The following is a 25,336-nucleotide window of genomic DNA, read 5'->3' on the forward strand; positions in this document are numbered from 1 at the left end:
CAACGCTGTCACATAAAATAGGAAAAACTCTTTTCCTTCTTTCAGAGTCTTCTAAATTGCCTAGAACAGTGATGGCGAACCTTTTAGAGACCGAGTGCCCAAACTACAACAATGACCCGCTTATTTATCGCAAAGTGCCAACACAGAAATGTAATTTGAGTTTTAACCCCGTTTTCTGACACAGTTTTCATTGATACCAGCACCTGAGGCACCAATAAAGCAGAAAATAGTCCCAGGTACAGCTGGCACTTTAAAATAGCTCTGCACAGCATGTCCTGGGCTGTCTGGGACTGTAGGAAGATACCTGGAGTCATCTCTGGTGATGGCCTGAGTGCCCACAGAAAGTGCCCACAGTGCCATAGGTTAGCCATCACTGGCCTAGAACAATCTCTTAAGCACCATTAGAAGAGGAAGAACAGGATTTCAGTAAATATTTCCATGCATTGCTAGAGTTAGAGATTGACTAAAGCAATCTGTTTACCACTAAAACACCTTACATAACAATTACCAAGGGATATTTTTGTGGCCAGTACAAATTCGGCATGGTTCTTTTTCTGGCGTGAATAAGCCAACTAATAGGGTACTGCAACATTATATTATAACAATGATTTTTTTCATCCACCTTGAGATAATATCAATATTATTCAACCTTATCTACCATGATACTATGACTAATGCCTCATATACACATGCTAGCTATTTCTTACTCTGGCCTCATGCCCATGGATTTCACTGCTCCATACGTGAACAGACTGGCCTCAAAAGACAGACCCGCTCCTCACCCTGCCTGGTCCAGGCACTCTTCTATGGTCATTGCGGTATGAGACACAAAAAAGGAATCACGGCTTCTTGTTTATGGCCTACAAACGTTCGTGTGCATGTGCCCTAAGTGTGTAATTTATTGAAATCTCCAAGCACATTTTTCACTTGATATTTTTTCATTTTGTATACAATATTCCTTCTTTCTTTCAGCTGATGGTAGCAGAGAAAAGTGGCATAATACGGATCTATGATTTGTTAAGGCATCAAGCCATTTTGTCACTTGAGTCCTTGCAGACTCCCCTTATGTCTGCAGACTGGTGCCTAAAAAATACATTCAGAGTAGGAGCAGTTGCAGCAAAAGACTGGATAATTTGGGAGATGCCACGTTCCAGGTTAGTGACTATATCTAAAGTTATGCCCCTCCCTCCAGTAACTAACGTCACCCTGTGCAACACCCTTTTACCTTATAACAGATGTGTGATACATCAAAATGTGTGGCATGAAGTGCCAAACACGGGTAACACTTTGGTTAACACTTTTTTTACAGTGAGAAGAAAATGGCAAGATGTAAAAAAAAACCTTGTTTGTTTTTTACTATTTTTTAGCCTAAACTTGTTTAATGGAAATATACCACATGGATGAAGGTTTGTAAGCCAAGCACGCATGCTGATGTGCACCCCCTCTGGCAAGATCTGCTCTCATCTGAGCTTCTTATGCCCTTAAGCCCTTTTTTTTTTAATAAACCATGACATAAGTCATGACTAATAATTAAGACCTAAAAAATAAACTAAGAATACTGTATTTCTCCTGGAAAACACATGAAAAATTTGCGTCTGAATGAAGTAATATATTAATATATTTTGTTTTGTTTTTTTTAGCTACCCTCAAGATAATAAGCCTGCACATACTGAAATAGCCAGGCACTACAAGTATGTTTCTATTTATACATTGTGTTTCAATGACATGATACAGTTTTCTGAAAATAATACACATTTTTTCCTGTATATTATTCCTGCACACATACTAAATTAAACAATAGTGTTAATTTTTTTTTCTGCTTTCATCTTCTGGCATTCCATGTCCATCACCTATGCAGTATATTGGAATATAGAATATTATTTCCTGGCCTCCAGTAAATTACAGGCAGTCCCCGACTTACGTCGTTCCGACTTGCGAACGACCCGTAGTTACGAACGGGGATTTCACCAGCACAGAAAGTCTGCAGGATTCTTGTGCAAGTTTGATCCCCGTTCATGCAGCTTGACTGGCATCCAGAGTAGGCTGCAACACGCTACAAGTGGCTGCCAGGGAAGATTGCAGGTATCCAAGTACGTCCATGGTTACCCGCAATCTTCATTGATTTTGTTTCTTGTAGCGCAGGCAGCAGCTTCAGCGCTGTCTCCCTTTGCAAGCTGCTGTCATACGCGATCCTGGATATCCACGGATGCTTGTGATGGTAAGCCCGCAATTTTAGAGTTTATTCTTCTACTGAAGCAGTCAACGGCTTCAGCTCTGTATCCTCCATCAAGCCGCTGCCACACGAGTATCCAAGGACGCTTGTGCCCTTGGTTACCCACAAATCTTTATAGCTTTTCTTTCTTCTAGCACAGGCAGCGGCTTCAGCACTGTATCCTCCTGCAAGCCGCTGCCATACGCGATCGCGGGTATACATGATGTTACCAGCGCAAGCGTCCTTGGATACCCGCGATCGCTTGCAGGAGGATACAGCGCTGAAGCCACTGTCTGTGCTAAAGAAAGAAAAGCTATAAAGATTGCCCCTCAGTACTGTCACTTCTTTGTTAAAGCGCAGCAGCTTCAGTATTCCTCTGCAAGACGCTGCCTCTGTTAATCATTGCAGCATCTTCATTATACTCCTGAAAGCCGCTGCCATGTGCGATCCCAGGTATCCAAGGACGCGTGCGCGATCTATCTAGCACAAGTGTTACTCTCTATCTATACACTGTCCACAGTAGCCTATGTCATACAAAACATTCTATGTCATTCTGTACATTTACAGAATATATAGTTCCGACTTACATACAAAATCGACTTAAGTACAAACCTATAGTCCCTATCTCGTACGTAACTCGGGGACTGCCTGTATTGACTTGCACCTGGTAGAAGATGCACCTTAGTGAGTAAGAGTAGCTGAACACGCAGTAGAATGGCGAAGGAATATATACAGCACTGATTTTGCAGCTATTTCGTAAAAGCGGAAACCTACCACAATTGGGCCTTCTGCTCAACCTTTAGAACCCGTTAATTTATTGCTCCGGATTCTAAATCCACAGCAGAAATTCATTTCCAATTATTTAACCCCTCAACGCCGATTTTCGAACTTCAAAATGTTCTACTTTTTCCACACATAGTCTTCACACCAAAAAATGTAATAACTAACATTAACCGAATGTCTACTTTATGTGGACATGGTTTTTTATGCATACTCTTATTTTTGTAGGATGTTATGGGTCTTTGAACGTTAGGTGCAATTTTTCACATTTTCATAAAAAACGCAAAATCCTGCTATTGAGGGACCTGCTCGGGTTTCAAATCACTTTGAGAGGCCTAAATAAAAGTAAAACCCCATAAATTACCCCATTATAGAAACTACACCCCTCAACGTACATAAAACAACTTTTATGAAGTTTGTTAACCCTTTAATTGTATTACACGGGTTAAAACAAAATCGGATACAATTTTGAAAGTACATTTTTTTTTGCCCAAATTAATGTGTTTTTCAAAAAATGTACAAATTCTCAGTGGATAAAATACCAAAATGCTCCACAAAATTTGATACCCAATCCCTCCCGCGTATAACAATCCTCCATATGTGGTGGGAACCTGCTGTATGGGCACACGCCAGGGCATCGAAGGGAAGCTGCGCCATTCAGAGCAGATTATGCATTGTCAATTTTTATTGGCTATACAATCTTTATTTTTTTGGCAATTTGGACATATAAGGGCTTATTTTTTTGCAACATGAGATGCACTTTACAAATACTTCATTTTAGTGGGTCACGAGCTTATTGATGAGATTTTATTAAGTCTTGAATGTATGGGTGAAAAGAAAATTGTCAATTTTGGTTTCCTTTCTTTTTGTATTTTTTGGCGGTCGTACACCGTACACTAAAAATACTATATTATCTAATATAGAGGAAATCTCATTTGTTTTTGCATCGCCATCTTTTTGGAGACGTAACATTAATATTTTTTTGTTGACCAAGCTAGTTTAGGGCTTATTTTTTATGTGTTGAGTCCTTTCAATTGGTACCATTATGGTGCACATAACTTTTTTTGATCACTTTTTAGAATATTTTTGTGAAGAGATTTTATGAAAAATTTAAAGTTTTGGCGAGTTTTTCGGGTTTGGTTTCTATGGTGTTCACCGAGCGGGCCCAATAATGTTTCTGAGTTATTGTACGGATTGTTACTGAAGCGGCAATACCAAATATGTGGGTTTTTTGGTGGTTTTGTGTCAGAAGGCAGGACCCGGCTCACGGAGGAGGATCGTGCAGTCCCGGGGCTGCGATCGGACACCCCGAGGGGGGGGGGGTCCGATTTTTGTGAAATGCCCCTAACACGACCGTGGCGTGTTATGGGGTTAACACCCGCGATCGGAGAAATCTCAGATCGCGGGTGTTAGAGGCGGGTGTCGGCTATAGTATATAGCCGACACCCACAGCTTCTGGCCCCGGCTCCGCTGACGTAATAGTACTACATTTTGTGGGAATGCACCTCCCGCCATGCAGTACTATTACATCAAATGTCGGGAAGGGGTTAAATAATACATGTAATAAACATTTGTACTGTATTCTGTGCTAAAAATCCCACCTTGTGCAAGCAACCTCAAATTACTGGAGATGGTCAGAAGACTTTATGATCTTAAAGTGAACCTGTCAGCAGAAATTGACCCAATAAACTTATACCAGAATTTTACCTCCCAAACCAACAATGCCTGCTGGTAAAGGGTTACAAGTCCTACCTATATTACCTACAATTAGCTGCCAGTGAGGCACTATACCCTAATTGCAACCATTTTTGGAGATGCAAATTAGCTTACTTGACTCTTGTATTCAAGATATGACTCTTGTTTTCTCCCAGGCTGCAAGTGAACCCCCTTAATAGTGTAGTTTTTCCCCTTTATTATACTGTATGGAAGCTGCCCCCTATGTGCAGACTCTTACCTCTTTCAAAGAAAAATTGGGCAGTCTGAATTCATAGAATAAAATTAGTTTTAGGTGCATTTATTCTACATTTACCTTTTCGATTTATGTCTCAGCACACAAATGCTGGTTATTTTTAATATGAATCTATTGTAGGTGGTCCAAATGCAATGAAAACATATTTGCAACTACTGGATGTCCAGGAAAGCTGCACACTCAACTTCTTGTCCATCATTTAGGGCATCCGCACGTAAGATAACTCTATGCTGTGTTTTTTTTTTTTTATACTACATAGTTGTATAGACGGGTACAGTATAACATGTCATTTCATTCTGGGCATCAGAGTCATATTGGTGGTCATGCTTATTCACCAATAGTCTTCCATGAACGAAAGTGAATACAGATTGCCGGGAGTGCCCACCATACTCAAGCACAGGATAGATGATAGATACATATGACACAATGTACTGTGCAGCCTTGTAATGCTTTTTCATCTACTACATTTTCATGGTCACATATTCATCCATGAGCAGTCACTGTTAAATTGCCTTTCAGAGTGCTATAACGTTTTCTTAGATTACTTCTCCAGAAGTTTATCACAATGTGTCTACCAGTATGTTGATCACATATTCATCTAGACCTGTAATCATAAGTGAATGTAATAACCGTATACACTTTTATCTTTTCAGCCCATCCTTATTGGCTCCACACCTGTGGGTTCTGGGCTGAGCTGGCATCGGTCCCTGCCTCTCTGTGTTGTTGGAGGATACCGCAACCTTTTCTTCTATCTGACCGAAATGTAACTGTACGGAGGCACAAAACATGGACTTGGCTTCTTAAGTGAATTTTTGCACTGAGCCTCTTTGCTGTGTCTCTTGCCAATTTTGAATAGTTTCGGAAATATATTCCAACCCATCTGATAAAAGCAACATAACCACATCTTGAAAATTGTTAAAGGGGTTGTCCAGTGACACAGGATAGGGGCTAACTTGCTGATTGGTGGGGTCTCCGTAATGGGACCCCCCATAGATCATGAAAACGGGGGTTCAATGTACCCTTGTTGCACCCCTGCATACATGACTGGCTGCTTTGTTCATCTGGGCTACAATGCACCCCCTGGTCACATCATTGAGACCCCAACGAAAGTTTGCCCCTATTGTGTAGATAAGGGCTAAATTTTTGTCACTGGACAAACCCGTTAAGTCAGATTTTGTGGGGGGTTTCTTGTCCTTTTTGCTCTACTTTCTTCTTTTTAAGGGACTCTTGTCACGAGATTTTACACCAAATTACTTTCCCCTTCTGCTATTGTCTGAAATGTCCTTTATAGAATGCCCTATTTTATCTGAAAAAAAAGTCTTCCAAAGTCATGTGATAATGAGCTGAGTCATTGCCTGATTTGCTTGAGATAAGTCAAGTATAGAGGCTGTAGAAAATGTGTCAATTCAGACACCACTACCTTCAGTTCTGTAGTAGCTAGAGACTGCTGTCATATTAAAGATATCTCCTCTCATTTTTCAGATCACATCAGGCTTGTGGTTCTGAGGGCTACAATTCCCAGCTTTTGTTTTAATCTGCTGCTCGCATTTCCAACTATGTAATGTGCCATCTGTATCTCCGGTTCTGTGCCCTACTGAACCACAAGTCTGAAGAGATCTGAAAGATGAGATTTTTTTATCTTTAATGTGACACAAAGTATGGTTCTAGATTCTAAACTGAAGATCTCAGACAAATATGACTCTTCTCTGCTCATTTTCACACAACTTTGGATGAGATTATTTGTAAGAATAAATTTGTAAAGTAAATGGGCGATTTTGTATACAAAAGGGAATTCTAGAAAGGACATTTCATACCCTACCTGAGGGATCTAGTAGTTTAATGGGGTAAAATAACTGCTTCCCTTTAAGGATTTGGCATTTATTTTTGGAGTATCATGTTTATTGTATTAACAAAATTTAATAAAAAAATGTAAAATGGACTGTATCAGCATGTTTTCATTTGACATGTCCTATTTAAATGGGACCTGTTTGCAGATTAACTCTGCCCTAATCTAACTACTAGCCTTGCATACTGACCTGCTTCCTCATTATAATAAACCAGGAATTGTGGCCATTTCCCCCCTTATGCTACTTCCACACCAAGTGCTTGTGAAAGAGGCACACATAATGGAGTGGGCCATCACAGAGTATTGTTCCATGCCTCCAGCCACTGTCGTGGTGCAGGCTATTGAGCAATTCAACGACAAGCTTGATGTTATCGCCAGCATATCATAGTTAGGCCCATAATTCAATCAAATTTAAGGGGTTGTAAAAATGTAAATAATATTTGGCTAAAATGGAGCCAAAGCAACTTGGCACTTTTAGTTACCTGTGCCTATATAAACAGCTGTTGGCCCTGATTATTGAGTGTGACTGATATTTGTACGAAATGCCAGAAGATTTAACACATTGATACATTTTAAACTGAAAAACCCAAGTAATAATAAATAAAAATCCAAATATTGTGTCCACGTATAATCTCTATGCCTTGTACTGTCAATGGAAGTGTACTGTAGTTCTTACAGATTTGTACAGTTCTGCACAGCCTGTCCTTACTAACAGCTGCATACTGTATGTTCCTAGTCCAGCCAAAAAAATTTATCAAACTATTTTTGTATAAGGCATTTATAATGACTTGTTTATAGCGGGGTGTAGCCTGAAGACGTTCACTTTTGTGCCTTTCTGTGACTCTTCCCTTCCCTCTATTGCAAACTGCTGATGATAATATGTGTCACTCTAAGCTCTGTGGCCACTTCTGTCTGAAAAAATCCTGCTAGATGCCATAAAATGGCAAGGTACTGTTGATCAGTTTTTAAGTAACTTGATCTCATGTCAAAATGTGAACAGCATGATGAGGAAGACTGTCTAAATACCAATTCTAATTAAAAACGCAACAGTGAAGAGTGTGCAGGAGTGAGCAACAAAGCACAGAAGTGCACAAAATAGACAGTCCCCAATGTGTGTATCTGTTGGATATGTGCATTGAGATGTTTTCACATTGCAGTCACATTACTTTCACCTGTTAGACTGCGCTCACAAATTCCAGTTGCATTGCGTTTAGAATTGCAAATCAACTGGAATGGGGAAGGGCTTGATAAAGCACAAATGCGTTTGAGGGTGTGGTCACACATCGTGTTTACTGCATGCGTTTAAAAACGCATTGCTACAGCTGAAGGGAGATTTGCCTAATTAAACAGCTGTTAACAATTGCGTTTACAAAACATCGTGGTCAACGTGTGCATTTGTTAACACGTTGTTAATATATGCGTTAACCTCGTGGTTAATGCATGCGTTTTGTAAATGCAAGTGTTAACAGCTGTTTAATTGGGAAAATCTCCCTTCAGTTGTAGCGATGCGTTTTTAAACGTGACGTGTGACCACACCCTCAACTGAAACGCTTGCGAATGCTTGCAAAATGAGCCTCAGATGTTTTGCATTATTTACATGCAAAACACATGGTGCTTGTTACTGATTCCATGCATTTCAACTGCATTTGGGCCAAGGTCCTGCCCGTTCCCGTTGCATTGCGTTTCTTCCTGTTGTGCAGCAGAGATTTGTCTGGAATAGCATCAAAATCATTAACTCATCATCAAAGAAAAATCTAAAAAAAAATCCACTGCTCTAAGCTCTGGCGTGTCAAAAATGTATCCCAGGGTTTCTCTTAAAATCTGGGACCAGGCATAATTATTTGGGGTTACCTATGTGGGATCAGTAGAAGTCCCAGGCACTTCTTCTGCAGAAGCCCTAGGCTGCCTTCTAGGAAGTTCTTCTAGTTAAGGGCGATGAAAGGAAAAATCATCCCCGCTAGCTGAGGCAAGCATTTTATATGCCTCCAACACTGTATAGGTTTTTTGGGACATTGTACTGGATCTAAATATATAGTATACATATATAGTATACGGCACACCTAATAGATGGTGCACAGGAAAAAATTATGTCAAGTGCACCTAACTATATGCACACCTCATAGATGGCACACAGGAAAAATGATATCAATTGCACCCAAATTATATGATGCACATAAATATCAAGTGCACCTAAACTATACGAATACCTCATAGATGGCACACAGGGAAAAATTAGATTGAGTGCACCTAAATTATATGGCGCATATAATAGATGGCAGACAAAAATATCAAGTGCACCCAACTATACGCACACCTCATAGATGGCACATGGGGGAAAAGTTATATCAAGTGCACCTAATAGATGGCACACTGGCAAAATTATACCAGGTGAACAAAAAGGTGCTACAAATGCACCTAGCTAGTAATCATGATACCTAACTACAGAACAGCGCACTGAAAAATGCCTAAAATGGCACTAACACAGTGCACGAAAAAGTGTGATTGGGTTCAGTAGGGACAGGCGGATGATGGGAGTATGGATGATTAGGGAATACACAGGACGGGGATTAGGGAGGATGATGGGAGTAGTAGTGGTGTTAGAAAATGTAAAACAGTAGCAGTGTTCTCCTTTCTCAAGTAACTCCAAGAGTACAATAGTGCCGCTGCAGAGGGGGAATAAAACTCAAAATAACTTTTTTAATTGTAAAAATGCTGTGAATGGTCAGTCAGATTTAACACACCACTCAAGACGATGGGCGGAGCAGGACCACTCCGAGTGGCTGGGTGACATGGGCCGGAGGTTCCCCTGCCTTTGTTGCAATATAACCATGTCGGGGACCTGTAATCCTCACAATAAAAGTAATGTGTCCATGATGTACTATCTATCTGTCTTTCTCCATGCCGTGATAAAACCAAAATTTTGAATACAATAAAGGGAATTATAAGTCAAATAAGTGCCAGACAAATAAATGTTATTATATAAACAAGTAGGACCTCCAAAAATATTCTGGCCCTGTTCACAACCTTCAACTCCTCTTGCAGTTCCAATCAGTCAAGGATACGTCACTTTAACCCCTTAAGGACGGAGGGTTTTCCGGCTCATTTCTCGCTCTCCAACTTCAAAAATCCATAACTTTTTCATTTTTCCGTGTACAGACCTGTGTGAGGGCTTATTTTGTGCGTAACAAATTTTACTTTCCCGTAATGTTATTTATTATAACATGCCGTGTACTGCGAAGCTGAAAAAAAATTCCAAATGTGGAAAAATTGAAAAAAAACCGCACGTGCGTCACGTTCTTGTGGGCTCAGTTTTTACGACTTTCACTCTTCGCTCCAAATAACACGCCTACTTTATTCTTTGGTTCGGTGCGATCGCGGTGATACCAAATTTATATCGGTTTTATTGTGTTTTAATACATTTTCAAAAATTAAACGAATGTGTACAAAAAAGAAAAAAAAATTTTTGCCATCTTCTGACGCTAATAACTTTTTCATACTTTGGCGCACGGAAATGTGTGAGGGGTCATTTTTTGCGAAATGAGGCGACGTTTTCATTGCTACCATTTTGAGGTCTGTGCGACATTTTGATCATTTTTTATTTCATTTTTTATGTTATGTAAAAAGGTGTAAAAGTCGCATTTCGGACATTTGGGCGCCATTTCCCGCCTCGGAGGTCACCGCCGGCCGTAACCGTTTTTATATTTTGATAGATCGGGCATTTTGGGACGCGGCGATACCTAATATGTCTGTGATTTTTACTGTTTGTTATGTTTTATATCCGTTCTAGGGAAAGGGGGGTGATTTGAACTTTTAATATTTTATTAATTTTTTTTATTTTTTAAACTTTTTTTTTTCTTTTTTTTTTTCACTATTTTTTAGACCATCTAGGGTACAATAACCCTAGATGATCAGATCGCTCCTACCATATACTGCAATACTACAGTATTGCAATATATGGCGTTTTTGCAGGTCTTACATTACAATGAGCCACTGGCTCATTGTAACGAACCTGCATAAACCATGTAGCCTCGTGTCAAGAGAAGACCCGAGGCTACCATGGTAACCGATCGCCGCCCCCCGATGACGTTCGGGGGCGTGGCGATCGAAAAAAAGATGGCGGCGCCCGCGCGCCGCCGTCTTTTAAACGCCGCCCGCGACTTTGCGGGCGGCGTTTAGAGGGTTATTAGCGGTGGGGGTTTTGTGCAAAATGCAAAAACCCCCACCTCTGTATGAAGAGGACTCAGCCCGTGAGCCCTCTTCATACTTCCCTTATACCTCTGCGCCGTAGAGCTACGGCGCAGAGCGTTAAGGGGTTAAAAGAGTGCCAAGAGCTGCATCTCAATTGTCTAGGACTGCAGGAAGATTTAAGTCCTGTCTGGTGAACTTTGTCCTGGGGCGACAGCCTGGGTGCCCACAGAAAGGGCTCCGAGTGCCACCTCTGGCACCCGTGCCCTAGGTTCACCATCAATGCTCTAGACACGCCCCTTGAGAAAGCTACTTGCAAAACACGTGTCGGGGTGTACAGCGTGTGCCTGTTTTTCTGGTATAGGTAATAATGTTTCAGTGCTAGCTCCATATGAGGTATAATGCTTCCCCTTTACTTACGGGATCTCCATTTTGGCTCTGATTTACACCATACCTTATGTACCAGGTCTGATTCCCCCAATTGGTTTATGACTTTGTGATCATTTGGCACTCTCTGTTTTTATACTTTTATTGCTACTTTTGTATTGCCGTTTAAGATGTTAAAGAGAAGCTAAACTCTCCAACATTTAGGTGAGTCTGGGAATTCAGGACTTTGTGTTATAAACTTGACATTACTTGCTGACTTTGTGAACAATACTGAGATATTTGGCCATTTATTTTCTGTGATCACTCATCCCTGTAATATGATCTGCATCGCTGGTGTAAGGCAGGTTAATTTGTTCCTCTAAATCAAGCATTACAGGTTGTGAAAAGGTTTATAGATCTTGGTTCTTTGGTCAAGTGCCTTTACCATATTTTAGTACTAAGAGTTTATCCAGCTTTTCCCTGGAAAACCACCCACAGAACTTCAGTGACTCCTGTCCTGAGCTGCTTTAAAGCTTTCCCAAACCAAATATTAGATCACTTGATGTTGCTGACTCATGTTCCTTTAGCCAATACAAATAGATTTTCAGGACCGCACTCACATTTTTACTACAAAATGTTTTTTTTTATTTTATGTATTTCTAGTGGACTTAAAGGGAACCTGTCATGGTGATTTGGTTCACTAGACCACCCACAGGTCCTTACAGCCTGGTGATTTAGTGTCCCAAGTCGCCATTTGGTATTTTTAAGTGAACATATAAAAAAGAATGCAGCAAATGAAGCCGGCGTAGTACACCCCGGCTTCACTGCGCAAGACGTCGCTGCAGTTTTCTACTGCTCCCGCGCTAGCCGGTCAGAGACGCCCAGAGACCCTGGGGAGAAGGGAGATGTGGTTCATTACCGCACCTCGCTTCTCCGATCCTCACAGCCTCGCGCTGAAGTAGTGCAATGCATAGAGGAGTTCTGATGGATGCCTCCACTGCAGGGAAAAACTTGTTAAAGAAAAAAAAAAGTGAAAATGACCTTTTATGACCTCATGGGGGACATAGAAAGTAAAAAAACACACACAAAAAAAAATAATAAATATTCATAAAAATACAATGATATTTCCCCATATAATAAAAAAAAAATCTCAGCTACAATACAAAAAGCATTGCCATAGTCGCCCCAAGACTATACATATTATATATCAAACTGTCTGAAACAAAATAGGGAATTCATTAATAATGTTCATTTTGAGTTAAAATTTGAAAATTAAAAAAAAAAAGAATAAATTACAAAAACGGGCTTTTATTTCCACTTTTAACCCCAAATAAAAATGAAAAAAAAGTAAACTTTTATTACCTTTTTAACTAGCTCTGTGTTCCAGAAAAAAAAATTTAATGTAGCATGTAAAAAAAAAAGTTATGGCTCTTAAACTGGCACATACAAATATTCTCCCGGTCACTAGAGCCTTTTCAGATTAATGGACACAATTTTTTTTATTTACAGAGTTGTTTTGTAAATGTTAATCACTTTTTATCCTGTTTTTATGGGTTCAGATGTGAAAATTATAACTCTTGAGTTTTTTTCAATTTTTTTGTTTTTACTGTACTCACAGTACGGGTTGTTACGGATGTGGTGATACCCAATATGTAGTGTTTGTTTTGTGATTTTAACATTTTAATGTTGTATTTTATTTTTATATGGAATTCGGCATTAGGGGACTTTTCTTTTTTTTAATAAATGTTTCATGCGTAGTCACAGGAGCACTTAGAATCTGCTGAAATCTATCAGTATTAAAGAGGACCTGTCAACCCCCCCCCCCCCCAAAAAAAAAAGACCTCCTCCAAATATGTCCCCCACAATCCTCCCCCACCCCCTTTCTAGCAATGACATTTTTTTTTTTTTTGGTTGACAAAGTTAGTTTTAATCGATCGGACCTCTTACCAAATAAGAGGTTGTATCCTGTGCCCTGGCAGTCGGCCGTATTCAGGAGGGGGACGGCCTCCACCCCACATCACATCATGAATGAGGCCGACTGCCACGGGACAGGATACGAGGATCCGACCTATTATTTGGTAAGAGGTCGGGTCGATTAAAACTAACTTTGCCAACCTAAATTTTTTTTAAAAATGTCATTGCTAGAAAGGGGCTGGGGAGGAATATGGGGAGGGGAGGGGTTACAGGTCCACTTTAATGATTTTTTATGTGCCAAAATGCCCATGTCGGCTTGCGTATGTAGGACTGACATAAGGGTAAGTCCAAACCCGGCTTAAAGGGGTAGTACTGTGCAGACCAATTTCTTAAATGTACTTAGGATAACAAAATAACAAATTCTCTAGTTCACCGTTATTAACAAAATGCAGCATTTCACAGATATAAGTCCATCCTTTCTCTATCAGTCTTGGTTTACACAATTTCGGTTGCCACTGGACAAGACCCTGGATATTCACTAGGGTATTGAAATTTGAAAAATTTCTTTCATGGGCAAACCCCTTTAATGAGCATAAGTCTATGATAACACATTTGTCCAAAAAAGAAGACATTTTTAAGGATAGAAGATATAAAATGAACATTGCTCGTAACTTTAAGGAAAAAATAAGGTATTTGAACTACGATGGTTCGTTATGAAACAAGTAGGAGGATCAGAAACCTATTGTATTAGAAACAAATTGTTACACGGAGAAGTCTTTTGGATTGATAAGTTATGTACTATGCGCCCTAACAGGCTTAATGAGCAATGTAATTTCAGTGGTTTTCTGTAATATCGCCCTCAGTTAGCTGTTGTAATATAGATGAGCATAAATACATACCTAGGTAAAGTATACCCATGCCTGAGGAAGGAGGCGTGGCCTCCGAAACAGCCCAGTGCAGAATTATGCAGTGAGTCTCAATGCATTAGATTGTGTATCTGAAGCAACATGGAACATTGAAAAACCAGAGAGAAATGGAGAAGTTTCCCGAGAAGTGTGAGAGACATTTTCAATTATGCAATTAACATGCTTTACATATTGTGTGAGATTTTATTGGAAATTTATACATAAAGAACTGAACTTTGATATTGCACATAACTGGGGTTGGTGGTTTATTATTGTTACATGATTGTTGATGTTGATGGGTGAGGAACTCATTAACCCCTTAAGGACGCAGCCTGTTTGCAGGTTAAGGCTCGCAACTTTTTCTTTAAAATTTGACCAGTGTCTCTTCCTGTGGTAATAACTTTTGAACACTGTTACTTATCAAAGCGATTCTGAGATTGTTTTTTCCCCACATGTTGTACTTCATTTTAGTGGTAAATTTTGGCTGATAAGTTTTGCGTTTATTTACAAAAAAAGGAAAAAAATTTTCGAAATTCAAAATCACCGCGTTTTCAGGCAGATAGATTTACCACCTAAATAACTTGCAGAATAACATTTCCCATTTGTCTACTTTACATTTTCATAATTTTTGAAATGTTTGGATAATTTATTTTGACGTCACGCGGCCTACAAATCGAATAGCGATTTTCCGTATTTTCGGAATTGACTATTTTGGGGATAAATACTGTTTGAAATCAAATTTTACATATTTAGCAACAAAACCCCCTATATAACCAACCCATTTTCAAATCTGCACCCCACAAACTATCAGAAACAGCATTTACAAAGATTGTTAACCCCTTGAGATCTTCATAGTAATTGAATCAAAATGGCGGTGAAATTTAGAATGGTCAAATTTTGTCAGTTATACGTTCATTTAGCCCTAAAATTTACACATTTTCAAAAGATAAAAAGAGAAAACTCACCATAAAATTTGTTCTACAATTTCTCCTGAGTGCAGCGACCCCCCACACGTGGCCGTTACTTGTGTTATGGGGGCACAGCAAGGCGCAGAAGGGAAGGAGCACCCTGCAGCTGCCAGGATTTTAGTTTTCTGGTTGCCCCCTTTTGAAGGCTATAAAATTTTCGCTTTTCCGTTATTTGGGCCATGTGACGGCATTTTTTTTTGCGGGACGAGATGCTTTTTCCAGTGTTGCCATTTTGGGGTTGGTATCACCTATTGTTGAAAATTTTCGAACTTTTTTTGAGGTCATGAGTAGAAAAGCATCAATTTTGTACTGGATTTTTTACTTTTTTTTTTTCGTGTTCACCGTATATCCTAATAATCCGTTTATCTTTATTCTATGGGTCGATACGATTACGGGGATACCAGACATGAATATTTTTTCTTATGTTTTACTAAATTTGCCAAATAAAACCCTAATGTGGGGAAAAATCTATCATTTTTGCATCGCTGTCTTCCAAGTGGCATAACATTGTTACGTTTTTGGCTACAGAGCTGGTCGATGGCTTGTTTTTTGCGGGACATGTTGTTCTTTGCAACAATATCATTCTGGAGTACATATGTTTTGTTGATCACTTTTTATTGCATTTTTAGTGGGATATAATAGGTAAAAATCATAATTTTTGGCGGGTTTTTAAAGTTTTTTTTTTACGGCGTTTATGGGTTCAATAGTTATTTAGTTTTATTCTATGGATTGTTACGGACGCGGTAATACTATATATGTGGGGTTTGTGTTATGATTTAGACTTTTTTGAGCGTTATATGTCTCTTTATATGTTTTGGGGCTTATGGGCATTTTTAGTGATTTATAAAGTAATTTTTTATTGAAAAACATTTTTTTTACTTTTTATTACATGATCCACCATGGGATATGAACAAGCAATCATCTGATTGCTTGTTCTTGATAATACTCTGCAATACTAATGTATTGCAGGGTATTATCAGTGCCAGCCTATGCAGATGCATAGGCTGACACTTTGCCTTTAAGATGACGTCACAGACGCCATCTTAAAGGTAAACCCTCCAGGCTTCTCCGATCGGACCCCAGAGGTGCCAAAACAGCGATCGCTCCCACCCCCCACCCCCCCCCCCCCCGAAAACGGTGCGGGGGGGGGCGATCGTGGGGTAAAGACCCCCAGAAGGCATGTTAAATGCCGCGGTCGCGTTGACCGCGGCATTTAACGGGTTAAACACCCGCGATCGGAGACCACTCCGACCGCGGGTGATAGCCGGGGATGTCAACGGTAGATTACCGTTGAAATCCCGCGGCTAACGATGCCGGTTCGGCTGCTATACAGCGCTGAACCGGCATCGTCTCTGCGCAGTAGCTGTACTGCGCTGAGCGCTATTCGCGGGACTCAGCGCAGTACAGCTACGGCGCAGAGCGCTAAGGAGTTAAGCTACTTCCGTAGGAAAAGGTTCCACTGGTGCTATTAGAAGCCGTACTATATTATTTATATCCACTGGAAGTAAACATAGAAGCTTTCTATAGAAGACAGCAAGCAGAGATCTAGAAAACCATGAGGAATTGATACAAAAAGTATAATTGGGAAATTGTATAACCTTCCCAATAAAGAAAATTATCACATTTCAATAGTGATGTTTATTAATAATAATCTTTATTTATATAGCCCCATCAAATTCTTTTTACAATAATGATAATTTTAACCCCTTACTTTACAATTTTACTCAGTTTTATTGTTTTTTAGCTCCTATCACTCAGTGATGGTCAGTGTAAAATTGCAGGGTGTGGGAAGGGACTCTCAAAGCAGACGGGTCATTTATTAAGGGCCCGATTCGCGTTTTCCCGACGTGTTACCCAAATATTTCCGATTTGCGCCGATTTCCCCTGTATTGCCCCGGGATTTTTGCGCACGCGATCGGATTGTGGCGCATCGGCGCCGGCATGCACGCGACGGAAATCGGGGGGCGTGGCCGAGCGAAAACCCGACGGATTCGGAAAAACCGCCGCATTTAAAAAAAAGAAATGTGTCGCTTGGGACGCGCTTACCTTCACTTGGTCCGGCCCGGTGAACTCCAGCGCGTTCAGATGCTTTTCAGCGCAGCAGCGCCACCTGGTGGATAGCGGAGGAACTACCTTGACGAATCCCGGCCGGACCCGAATCCAGCGCAGAGAACGCGCCGCTGGATCGCGAACGGACCGGGTAAGTAAATCTGCCCCATTATGATTCCTCTAGTTCTGTGAGCTGAAAATGTGATTACATTATCAGGGTTCATTATCAGGGTTCATTTACCTTCTGAACATTGTACTAGTGTCTGACACGTAGAAAAAGAGATAATAAGATACATATTACACATGAAATTCTCCCCTCTCCTATCACAGCCATAACATACTGTCAGATCTGATATATACCTCCCTTCCTCTGCCCAGGATAAAGATCTTATCTGTAGCTTGTAACTTTGCTCTCCTCACACGCCGGCAGGAAGTCAGTGTGTATGTGAGCTCGTCTTATCTGCCTGTAGCTTGTAGTTTTACTCTCCTCATGATGTGTTGTTGTTTGCCAGCAGGAAGTCTCAGTGTGAGCGTGTCCTGGAATCTAGGGGGGAGGGGCCCCTGCAGAGAGGAGCTCAGTGCAGGGTCACACAGAAGAACAATATGTCCAAAATTGTGTACACCAGGATTGATAGAGACAGGTTGGAATTATATCTGTGAAATGCTGTATTTTTGTTTATAATGGTGAAGTAGAGAATGTGTTATTTTGTTATCCTCAGTATGTCTAAGAATCTTGTCTTCAAGAGAATAACCCTTTAAAGGACATCTACTGAGTGTCCACCCAGCCGATTGACATGCCAACATTATACTAAGAGCCTGTGACATCACTGGCTATCCCTCTGCTATTCTCGTACTATGCACGATCATAGCCAATTCTGCCAACTCTTGCTGCAGAAAACATTCCCCAAACCATGACTTCTTTACACACTCTGGGTTCAGTATTTCCCAAGTTGGTCAATAAACGTTAATTTGCTAAAGTGGGAATACCCCTTTAAAGAGGACCTGTCACCCTGAAAAACTGCACTAGGAATTGCTTACGTGCTAAAACGGACGCAGCAGTGTTATAATGTTAGAGTTATCGGAAACCTCAGATAACACTAACACCGCTGCGATGTACAGTGTGACCGCTCTCAAAACGGTCCGGCATATTTATGAGGGGGTGGGTTTGGGGACGTTGACTGGAGCCCTATTGAGCGAGCGGAGCGGGCCGGGGAAGAGGCATCACCTCGGACTCCTCATGAATACGGCGTTAGTACTGTACATCACAGTGGTGTTAACGTAATTGGAGTATAATAATAGTATAATAGTGCTGCGTTTGTTTTAGCACTAGCTCCTTGTTTTAGCTCCTAGTGGACTTTTTCAGTGTTACAGGTCCTCTTTAAGTCCCCCAATAAAGAGAGGATGGAATACTGCAGAGAAACTCCATGGGTAATCCTTTCATTTAAACACTGCAGCTGTAATGGCTTTCTAATTCAGCACTGAACAGTGTAAGGATCTGTCTTGTCATACTGTGTCTCAACATTTTAGAGCAATCCGACTGAAATCCCACTCTGCTGTGACCAAACCTCTCATTAGCAGAAAGAATCAAAAGGCTAGACTCATGCTGAGGTGCATGTTGTGTGGGCAGAGGAGAAGTGGCCCGTAGTTCATTCTTAGTGATGAAAGCAAGTTTTTTCATTTGCATACTTTCTGTATGAATTCCCTGTGGTTTTCTATAGAAAGCTTCATTGCTTACTTCCGGTGGACAGAAATCTGACCATGGTCACACAGGTGCACAGCTCGTTAGTATCATAGAGAGTAATCAGAGCTGTGTGATATAACGAGCCGCGCACCTGTGTGACCATGGTCATATTTCTGTCTACTGGAAACATTGAAGCTTTCTATAGAATGACAGCAAGCAGAGATCTAGAAAATTGTGAGAAATTGATTAAATAGTATAACTAGAGATGAGCGAGCACTAAAATGCTCGGGTACTCGTTATTCGAGACGAACTTTTCCCGATGCTCGAGTGCTCGTCTCGAATAACGAACCCCATTGAAGTAAATGGGAGACTCGAGCATTTTTCAAGGGGACCAAGGCTCTGCACAGGGAAGCTTGGAAACCTCAGAAAATGATGGAAACACCACGGAAATGGACAGGAAACAGCAGGGGCAGCATGCATGGAGGCCTCTGAGGCTGCTTAATCGCACCATTATGCCAAAATTATGGGCAACAGCATGGCGATAACAGAGTGACAGAATGAAGCTAGATAGCATCTAAAACATCCAATAATTGACCCTGACACTATAGAAGACGGCATGCAGAGGCAGCGGCAGGCTAGAGAGTGTCATGGCGACATACCCTAAATGGGAGAAACAAAAGGGGCAGGACTAGCACTCCTTAATTATATATGGTCAGGGTCAAAAGTCATACACAAACAAACCAATAATATATTCAAAAGAAGAAAGAAGTATGCTATAAGACCCAAATTCAAAATATAAACAAATTTATTTGTACCGTGGTACACCACAACACAAAAACACATATAAAAACAATTAAAAAGTGTGAAAAACACACAAACACAATGCAGCAGGAAGACCTAGCATATGGTGATGCTGGTCCTCCTGACAGCCACCAGCTCCCCCTACTCTCAGCGACCTCTCCTAACTACATGTATATCATAACAGTATAAAGTGAAAAATGATGGCAATACATAAAACCAAGATGGCAAAACCCAAACAAACAACTGTATGAAGGTATGGAATACTCAATTAACAATAGAGCCAAATCGCTATTTGAAAATAAATAGTATGAAAAAATGCTGATAAGTCAATAAGGGTATCTATCTGTCATGTAAAGCAGAGGTCCCCAACCGCCGGTCCGCGGACCAGGACCGGGCCGTTGGAGTTCACCAGCCGGTCCGCGCAGGGGCGGCACCGGCCAGCACTGAGCTCCCGCACCGGACGGGACCACGTTGCAGCCCTCTGTCCGGCACCTTGCTCCGCGACGCTGCCAACACCTTGCGCCCACCCCCCGACGCCGCCGGCACCTTACAACGGCCCCCAGACCCTGCCGGCACCGAGCTCCCCCCCTCCAGGCTCTCGGCTCCCTGCTCCCCCTGCCCCCGCTCAAGCTCCAGGCTCCTTTCCCGCTCCCTCCGCTAACATCCTCCCTGCTCCCTCCGGTTCCTGGCTCTCCGCTCCCTCCGGTTCCTGGCTCTCCGCTCCCTCCGGTTCCTGGCTCTCCGCTCCCTCCGGTTCCTGGCTCTCCACTCCCGTCTCAACCTGTCTCTGCTAACGCCCCCCCCTCCAGACTCTCGGCTCCCTGCTCAAGCTCCCCTACCGCTCCCGGCTCTCTGCTCCCTCTGCCACCCCGCTCCCGGTTCTCGGCTCTTGACCTACCCGCTTACGGCTCTCTGCTCCCGGCTCCCCTTCCACTCCCGTCTCAACCCGGCTCCGCTAACGTCCCCCCCCCTCCAGGCTCTCGGCTCCCGGCTCCCCCTGCCAACGCTTAAGCTCCAGGCTCCCTAGCCTCCCGGCTCTCAAGACCTACCCGCTCCCAGCTACCTCACCGCGCCACCACCGCTGCAGAGAGGTAAGGTTACTTTATTTTTGCATATATATGTGTAATATGTGTATATATGTGTAATATGTGTATATATGTGTAAATATATGTAATATGTGTGTGTGTGTATGTATGTGTATATGTGTATATGCTGTATCTACTGTTTGTTTATGTGTATATATGCTGTATGTATATGCAGCATTTGTGATATTTATCAGGGCTTCTATTTTGTACTACATAGCAGTACTCTGTATGCATTTTATACTACTTGGCGGTACGTTGTATCTATTTTATACTACTTGGTGGCACGCTGTGTGCATTTTATACTACATGGCGGTATTCTGTATGCATTTTATACTACATGGCGGTATTCTGTATGCATTTTATACTACATGGCGGTATTCTGTATGCATGTTATACTAAATGGCGGTATTCTGTATGCATTTTATACTAAATGGCGGTATTCTGTATGCATTTTATACTACATGGCGGTATTCTGTATGCATTTTATACTACATGGCAGTATTCTGTATGCATTTTATACTACATGGCGGTATTCTGTATGCATTTTATACTACATGGCGGTATTCTGTATGCATTTTATACTACATGGCGGTATGCTGTATGCATTTTATACTACATGGCGGTATGCTGTATGCATTTTAAACTACATGGCGATACGCTGTATGCATTTTGCATTGCTTTATTTTTACACCAAACCAATATGATGGATCTGGTCCGGACACTCCCTGATATCTTATATTATAAGCTCCACCCCTCCATAACCCCACCCCATATGACCAAAGCCCCGCCCCCACCGGGCCATGGAAAACTGGTCTAGCTTAAAGCCGGTCCCTGGTGCAAAAAAGGTTGGGGACCTCTGATGTAAAGGATCCAAACCAAGGAGAGGTTAGGGGAAGCTGGGGCACAAAGCCCCACGCGTATCGCCAACCAACTGGCTTCCTCAGGGGTGCTATGGGGTAAATTGGTGTCCGCTTTATAGTCCGGCGTCCCTCCAAAAGCCATCTGGTGCCGGAGCTTGTGACTTCCGGTCACGAACCGGAAGTGCAGTATGTAGCTAGTAAAAGTGTCGCACGGGCCCGCACATGCGCCAAAATGTGGCGCCCACTCCCCCTGCAAACAGTGTCCCCTAGCTGTTACAAAGGACGCCGGACTATAAAGCGGACACCAATTTACACCACAGCACCCCTGAGGAAGCCAGTTGGTTGGCAATACGCGTGGGGCTTTGTGCCCTAGCTTCCCCTAACCTCTCCTTGGTTTGGATCCTTTACATGACAGGTAGATACCCTTATTGACTTATCAGCATTTTTTCATACTATTTATTTTCAAATAGCGATTTGGCTCTATTGTTAATTGAGTATTCCATACCTTCATACAGTTGTTTGTTTGGGTTTTGCCATCTTGGTTTTATGTATTGCCATAATATTTCAGTTTATACTGTTATGATATACATGTAGTTAGGAGAGGTCGCTGAGAGTAGGGGGAGCTGGTGGCTGTCAGGAGGACCAGCATCACCATATGCTAGGTCTTCCTGCTGCATTGTGTTTGTGTGTTTTTCACACTTTTTAATTGTTTTTATATGTGTTTTTGTGTTGTGGTGTACCACGGTACAAATAAATTTGTTTATATTTTGAATTTGGGTCTTATAGCATACTTCTTTCTTCTTTTGAATATATTATTGACATACCCTAAATGGACTCGGGATTCACCAAAGGAGGTGAGCAAGATGCGCTGAAATTATTTCCTATGTGAACAAAAGGTTGAAGGTATATTTAGTCGATAACACAGCATGGTGGCGACATAGTGACCAAGTTCCATAACGTATCTGGTGAAACACCCGAAAAATGAGCCTCATACAGCTCGTTTGATAAGGGGACGACATGTGGAGGCAGCCATGGAGACGACTTCCATGATTAAGAGCGACAGTATGGGGCATTCATATTGCGCTGCTATGATTGAAACTTCAGGTCTCCAGAATGGCGGCGACAGATGGGCCGAGTTCCACTATGTATCTGGTGAAACACCTGAAAATTCTGCCTGACACAGCTCGTTTGATAAGGGGATGATGTGCTGCATATCCTCTCGTGCTCCAGCGTCTGGGGTATAGAGAGTTGAAAGTTGCACATGGAGACATTGGTGGACGCTGTGGAGGATCATGGAGGCGAAATGGACAGGAAACAGCAGGGGCAGTAAGCATGGATGCCTCTGAGGCTGCCTAATCTTGGGATGGAGCTGGCGGTCCGCTGCCAGGTGAGCTTTCGCCTGTCCAAGCCCCTGTCTCTCGGCTCCTCCCCACCCAAAATGGGCCTGGGGGCCAGAAGCGTTTACTTTGAAAAAATTATAATTTTTAAAGCAGGCGGGGTCGTTTGAATATTTCATCTAGGAATAATGGAATAGCATAGCAGTTCTATTTTTAATAGTTTTTTCGGAAATGGTTCCATGATTAAGAGCAACAGTATGGGGCATTCATATTGCGCTGCTATAATTGCAACTTCAGGTCTCCAGCATGGCGGCGACAGATGCGCCGAGTTCCATTATGTATCTGGTGAAACACCCGAAAATTCTGCCTGACACAGCTCGTTTGATAAGGGGACGATGTATGGAGGCAGTAAAGTAGTAGTAGATTAAAGGTGCTGCAGTTAAAACTATGTTAGTTGGATCTTGGGATGGAGCTGGCGGTCCGCTGCCAGGTGAGCTTTCGCCAATCCAAGCCCCTGTCTCTTGGCTCCTCCCCAAACAGCACTTCTAAGAACCTTTTGTATAAGATCAAGTGTAGTAGTGTTCTTATAAGTTTGGGTTATGGCGGGTGAGGGGAATGTAAACAGATGCGCAAGAAGCGCTGAAATAATATCGGTAAATGATAAAAGTTTGCCAGTATATTTTGTGGATAACACAGCAGGGTGGCGACAAAGTTAACAAGTTTGATGTGGAAGCCATGAAAACAACCCAAAATTCTGCCTGACACAGCTCGTTTGCTAAGGGGATGATGTATCGAGGCAGCTATATGGACGACTTTGGGAAGCAGCTATGGAGATGATGTGTGGAGGTAGCAATGGAGACAACGTGTGGAGGCAGCTATAAAGACGACGTGTGGAGGCTGCTATGGAGACAATTAAATTTGGATAGTGCCTGTATGTGGCAGTCCAAAAAAGTTTTCAAACCAGAGGAGCAGGTAGGTGGTCCTCCAGAAAAATTAAATAGATTGAGTGCCTGTATGTGGCAGTCCAAAAAACATTTCAAACCAGAGGACCGGGTGGGTGGCCCTCCAGAAAATTTAAAGACATAGAGTACCTGTATGTGGCACTCTCAAAAATTGTTTAAAACAGAGGACCAGGTAGGTGGCCCTCCAGAAAAATTAAATACATGGAGTACTATACCTAGAGCCAGTTGGCCCTGGCAAAAAATAGCCAGTTTCTTCTGCTTTAGTGTACAAAGAGGAGGAGAAGGAGGAAAATGAGGAGGAGGAGTGCATACATTATTCAGGTTGAGCTTCTTTCACCTTGTGGAGAATGGAAATCCTGAGAAATCCAGGCTTTATTCATCTTGATAAGCGTCAGCCTGTCAGTCGATGGGCGTGTACGCTTATCGGTGATGATGCCACCGGCTGCACTGAAAATCCGCTCAGACAACACGCTAGCGGCAGGGCAGGCAAGAACCTCCAAGGTGTACCTCCAGTTCGTGCCACATGACCAGCTTTGAAACCCAGTAGTTGTAGGGAGCTGTGTGATCATTTAGGATGATGGTATGGTCAGCTACGTATTCCCTCACCATCTTTCTGTAAAGATCAGCCCTACTCTGCCGAGACTGGGGACAGGTGACAGTGTCTTGCTGGGGTGACATTAAACTGGCAAAGGCCTTGTAAAGCGTACCCCTGCCAGTGCTGGACAAGCTGCCTGCTCCCCTACTCTCCCTCGCTACTTGTCCCGCAGAAGTACGCCCTCCGCCGCTAGCGCTGTCAGAAGGGAAATACTGTTTCAGCTTGTGCACCAGGGCCTGCTGGTATTCATGCATTCTCACACTCCTTTCCTCTCCAGGGATGAGAGTGGAAAGATTTTGCTTGTACCGTGGGTCCAGGAGAGTGAATACCCAGTAATCGGTGCTGGAATAAATTCTTTGAATGCGAGGGTCACAGGATAGGCAGCCTAGCATGAAATCTGCCATATGCGTTATAGTCCCAACGCACAAGAATTCACTCCCCTCACTGGCCTGACTGTCCATTTCCTCCTCCTCCAACTCCTCTTCTTCTGCCCATACACGCTGAACAGTGAAGGACTGAGCAATGGTCCCCTCTTCTGTCTCGCCAACATTCTCCTCCTCTTCCTCCTCATCCTCCACCACCTCCTCCGATATACGCTGAGAAACAGACCTGAGGGTGCTTTGGCTATCAACAAGGGAATCTTCTTCCCCCGTCTCTTGTGACGAGCGCAAAGCTTCTGACTTCATGCTGACCAGAGAGTTTTTCAACAGGCCAAGCAGCGGGATGGTGAGGCTGATGATGGTGGCATCGCCACTGACCATCTGTGTTGACTCCTCAAAGTTACTCAGCACCTGACAGATATCAGACATCCACGTCCACTC

The 25,336-nt window shown here is 42.3% G+C and overlaps 1 protein-coding gene across 1 annotated transcript in view; it reads left to right on the top strand.

The window, feature by feature from the left end:
- NUP37 (nucleoporin 37) overlaps positions 1–6,900 on the top strand; it is a 26,697-nt gene extending 19,797 nt beyond the window's left edge. The window contains exons 7-10 of the mRNA XM_072146393.1: positions 973–1,154; positions 1,641–1,691; positions 5,082–5,175; positions 5,615–6,900. Of these exons, the coding sequence (XP_072002494.1) occupies positions 973–1,154; positions 1,641–1,691; positions 5,082–5,175; positions 5,615–5,728 (441 nt within the window). The 3' untranslated portion in view covers positions 5,729–6,900. The remainder of the gene's footprint in view (positions 1–972; positions 1,155–1,640; positions 1,692–5,081; positions 5,176–5,614) is intronic.
- Positions 6,901–25,336: the final 18,436 nt, after the last annotated feature.

Source organism: Engystomops pustulosus, chromosome 4, assembly GCF_040894005.1.
Source record: "Engystomops pustulosus chromosome 4, aEngPut4.maternal, whole genome shotgun sequence".
NCBI classification, from domain to species: Eukaryota; Metazoa; Chordata; class Amphibia; order Anura; family Leptodactylidae; genus Engystomops; species Engystomops pustulosus.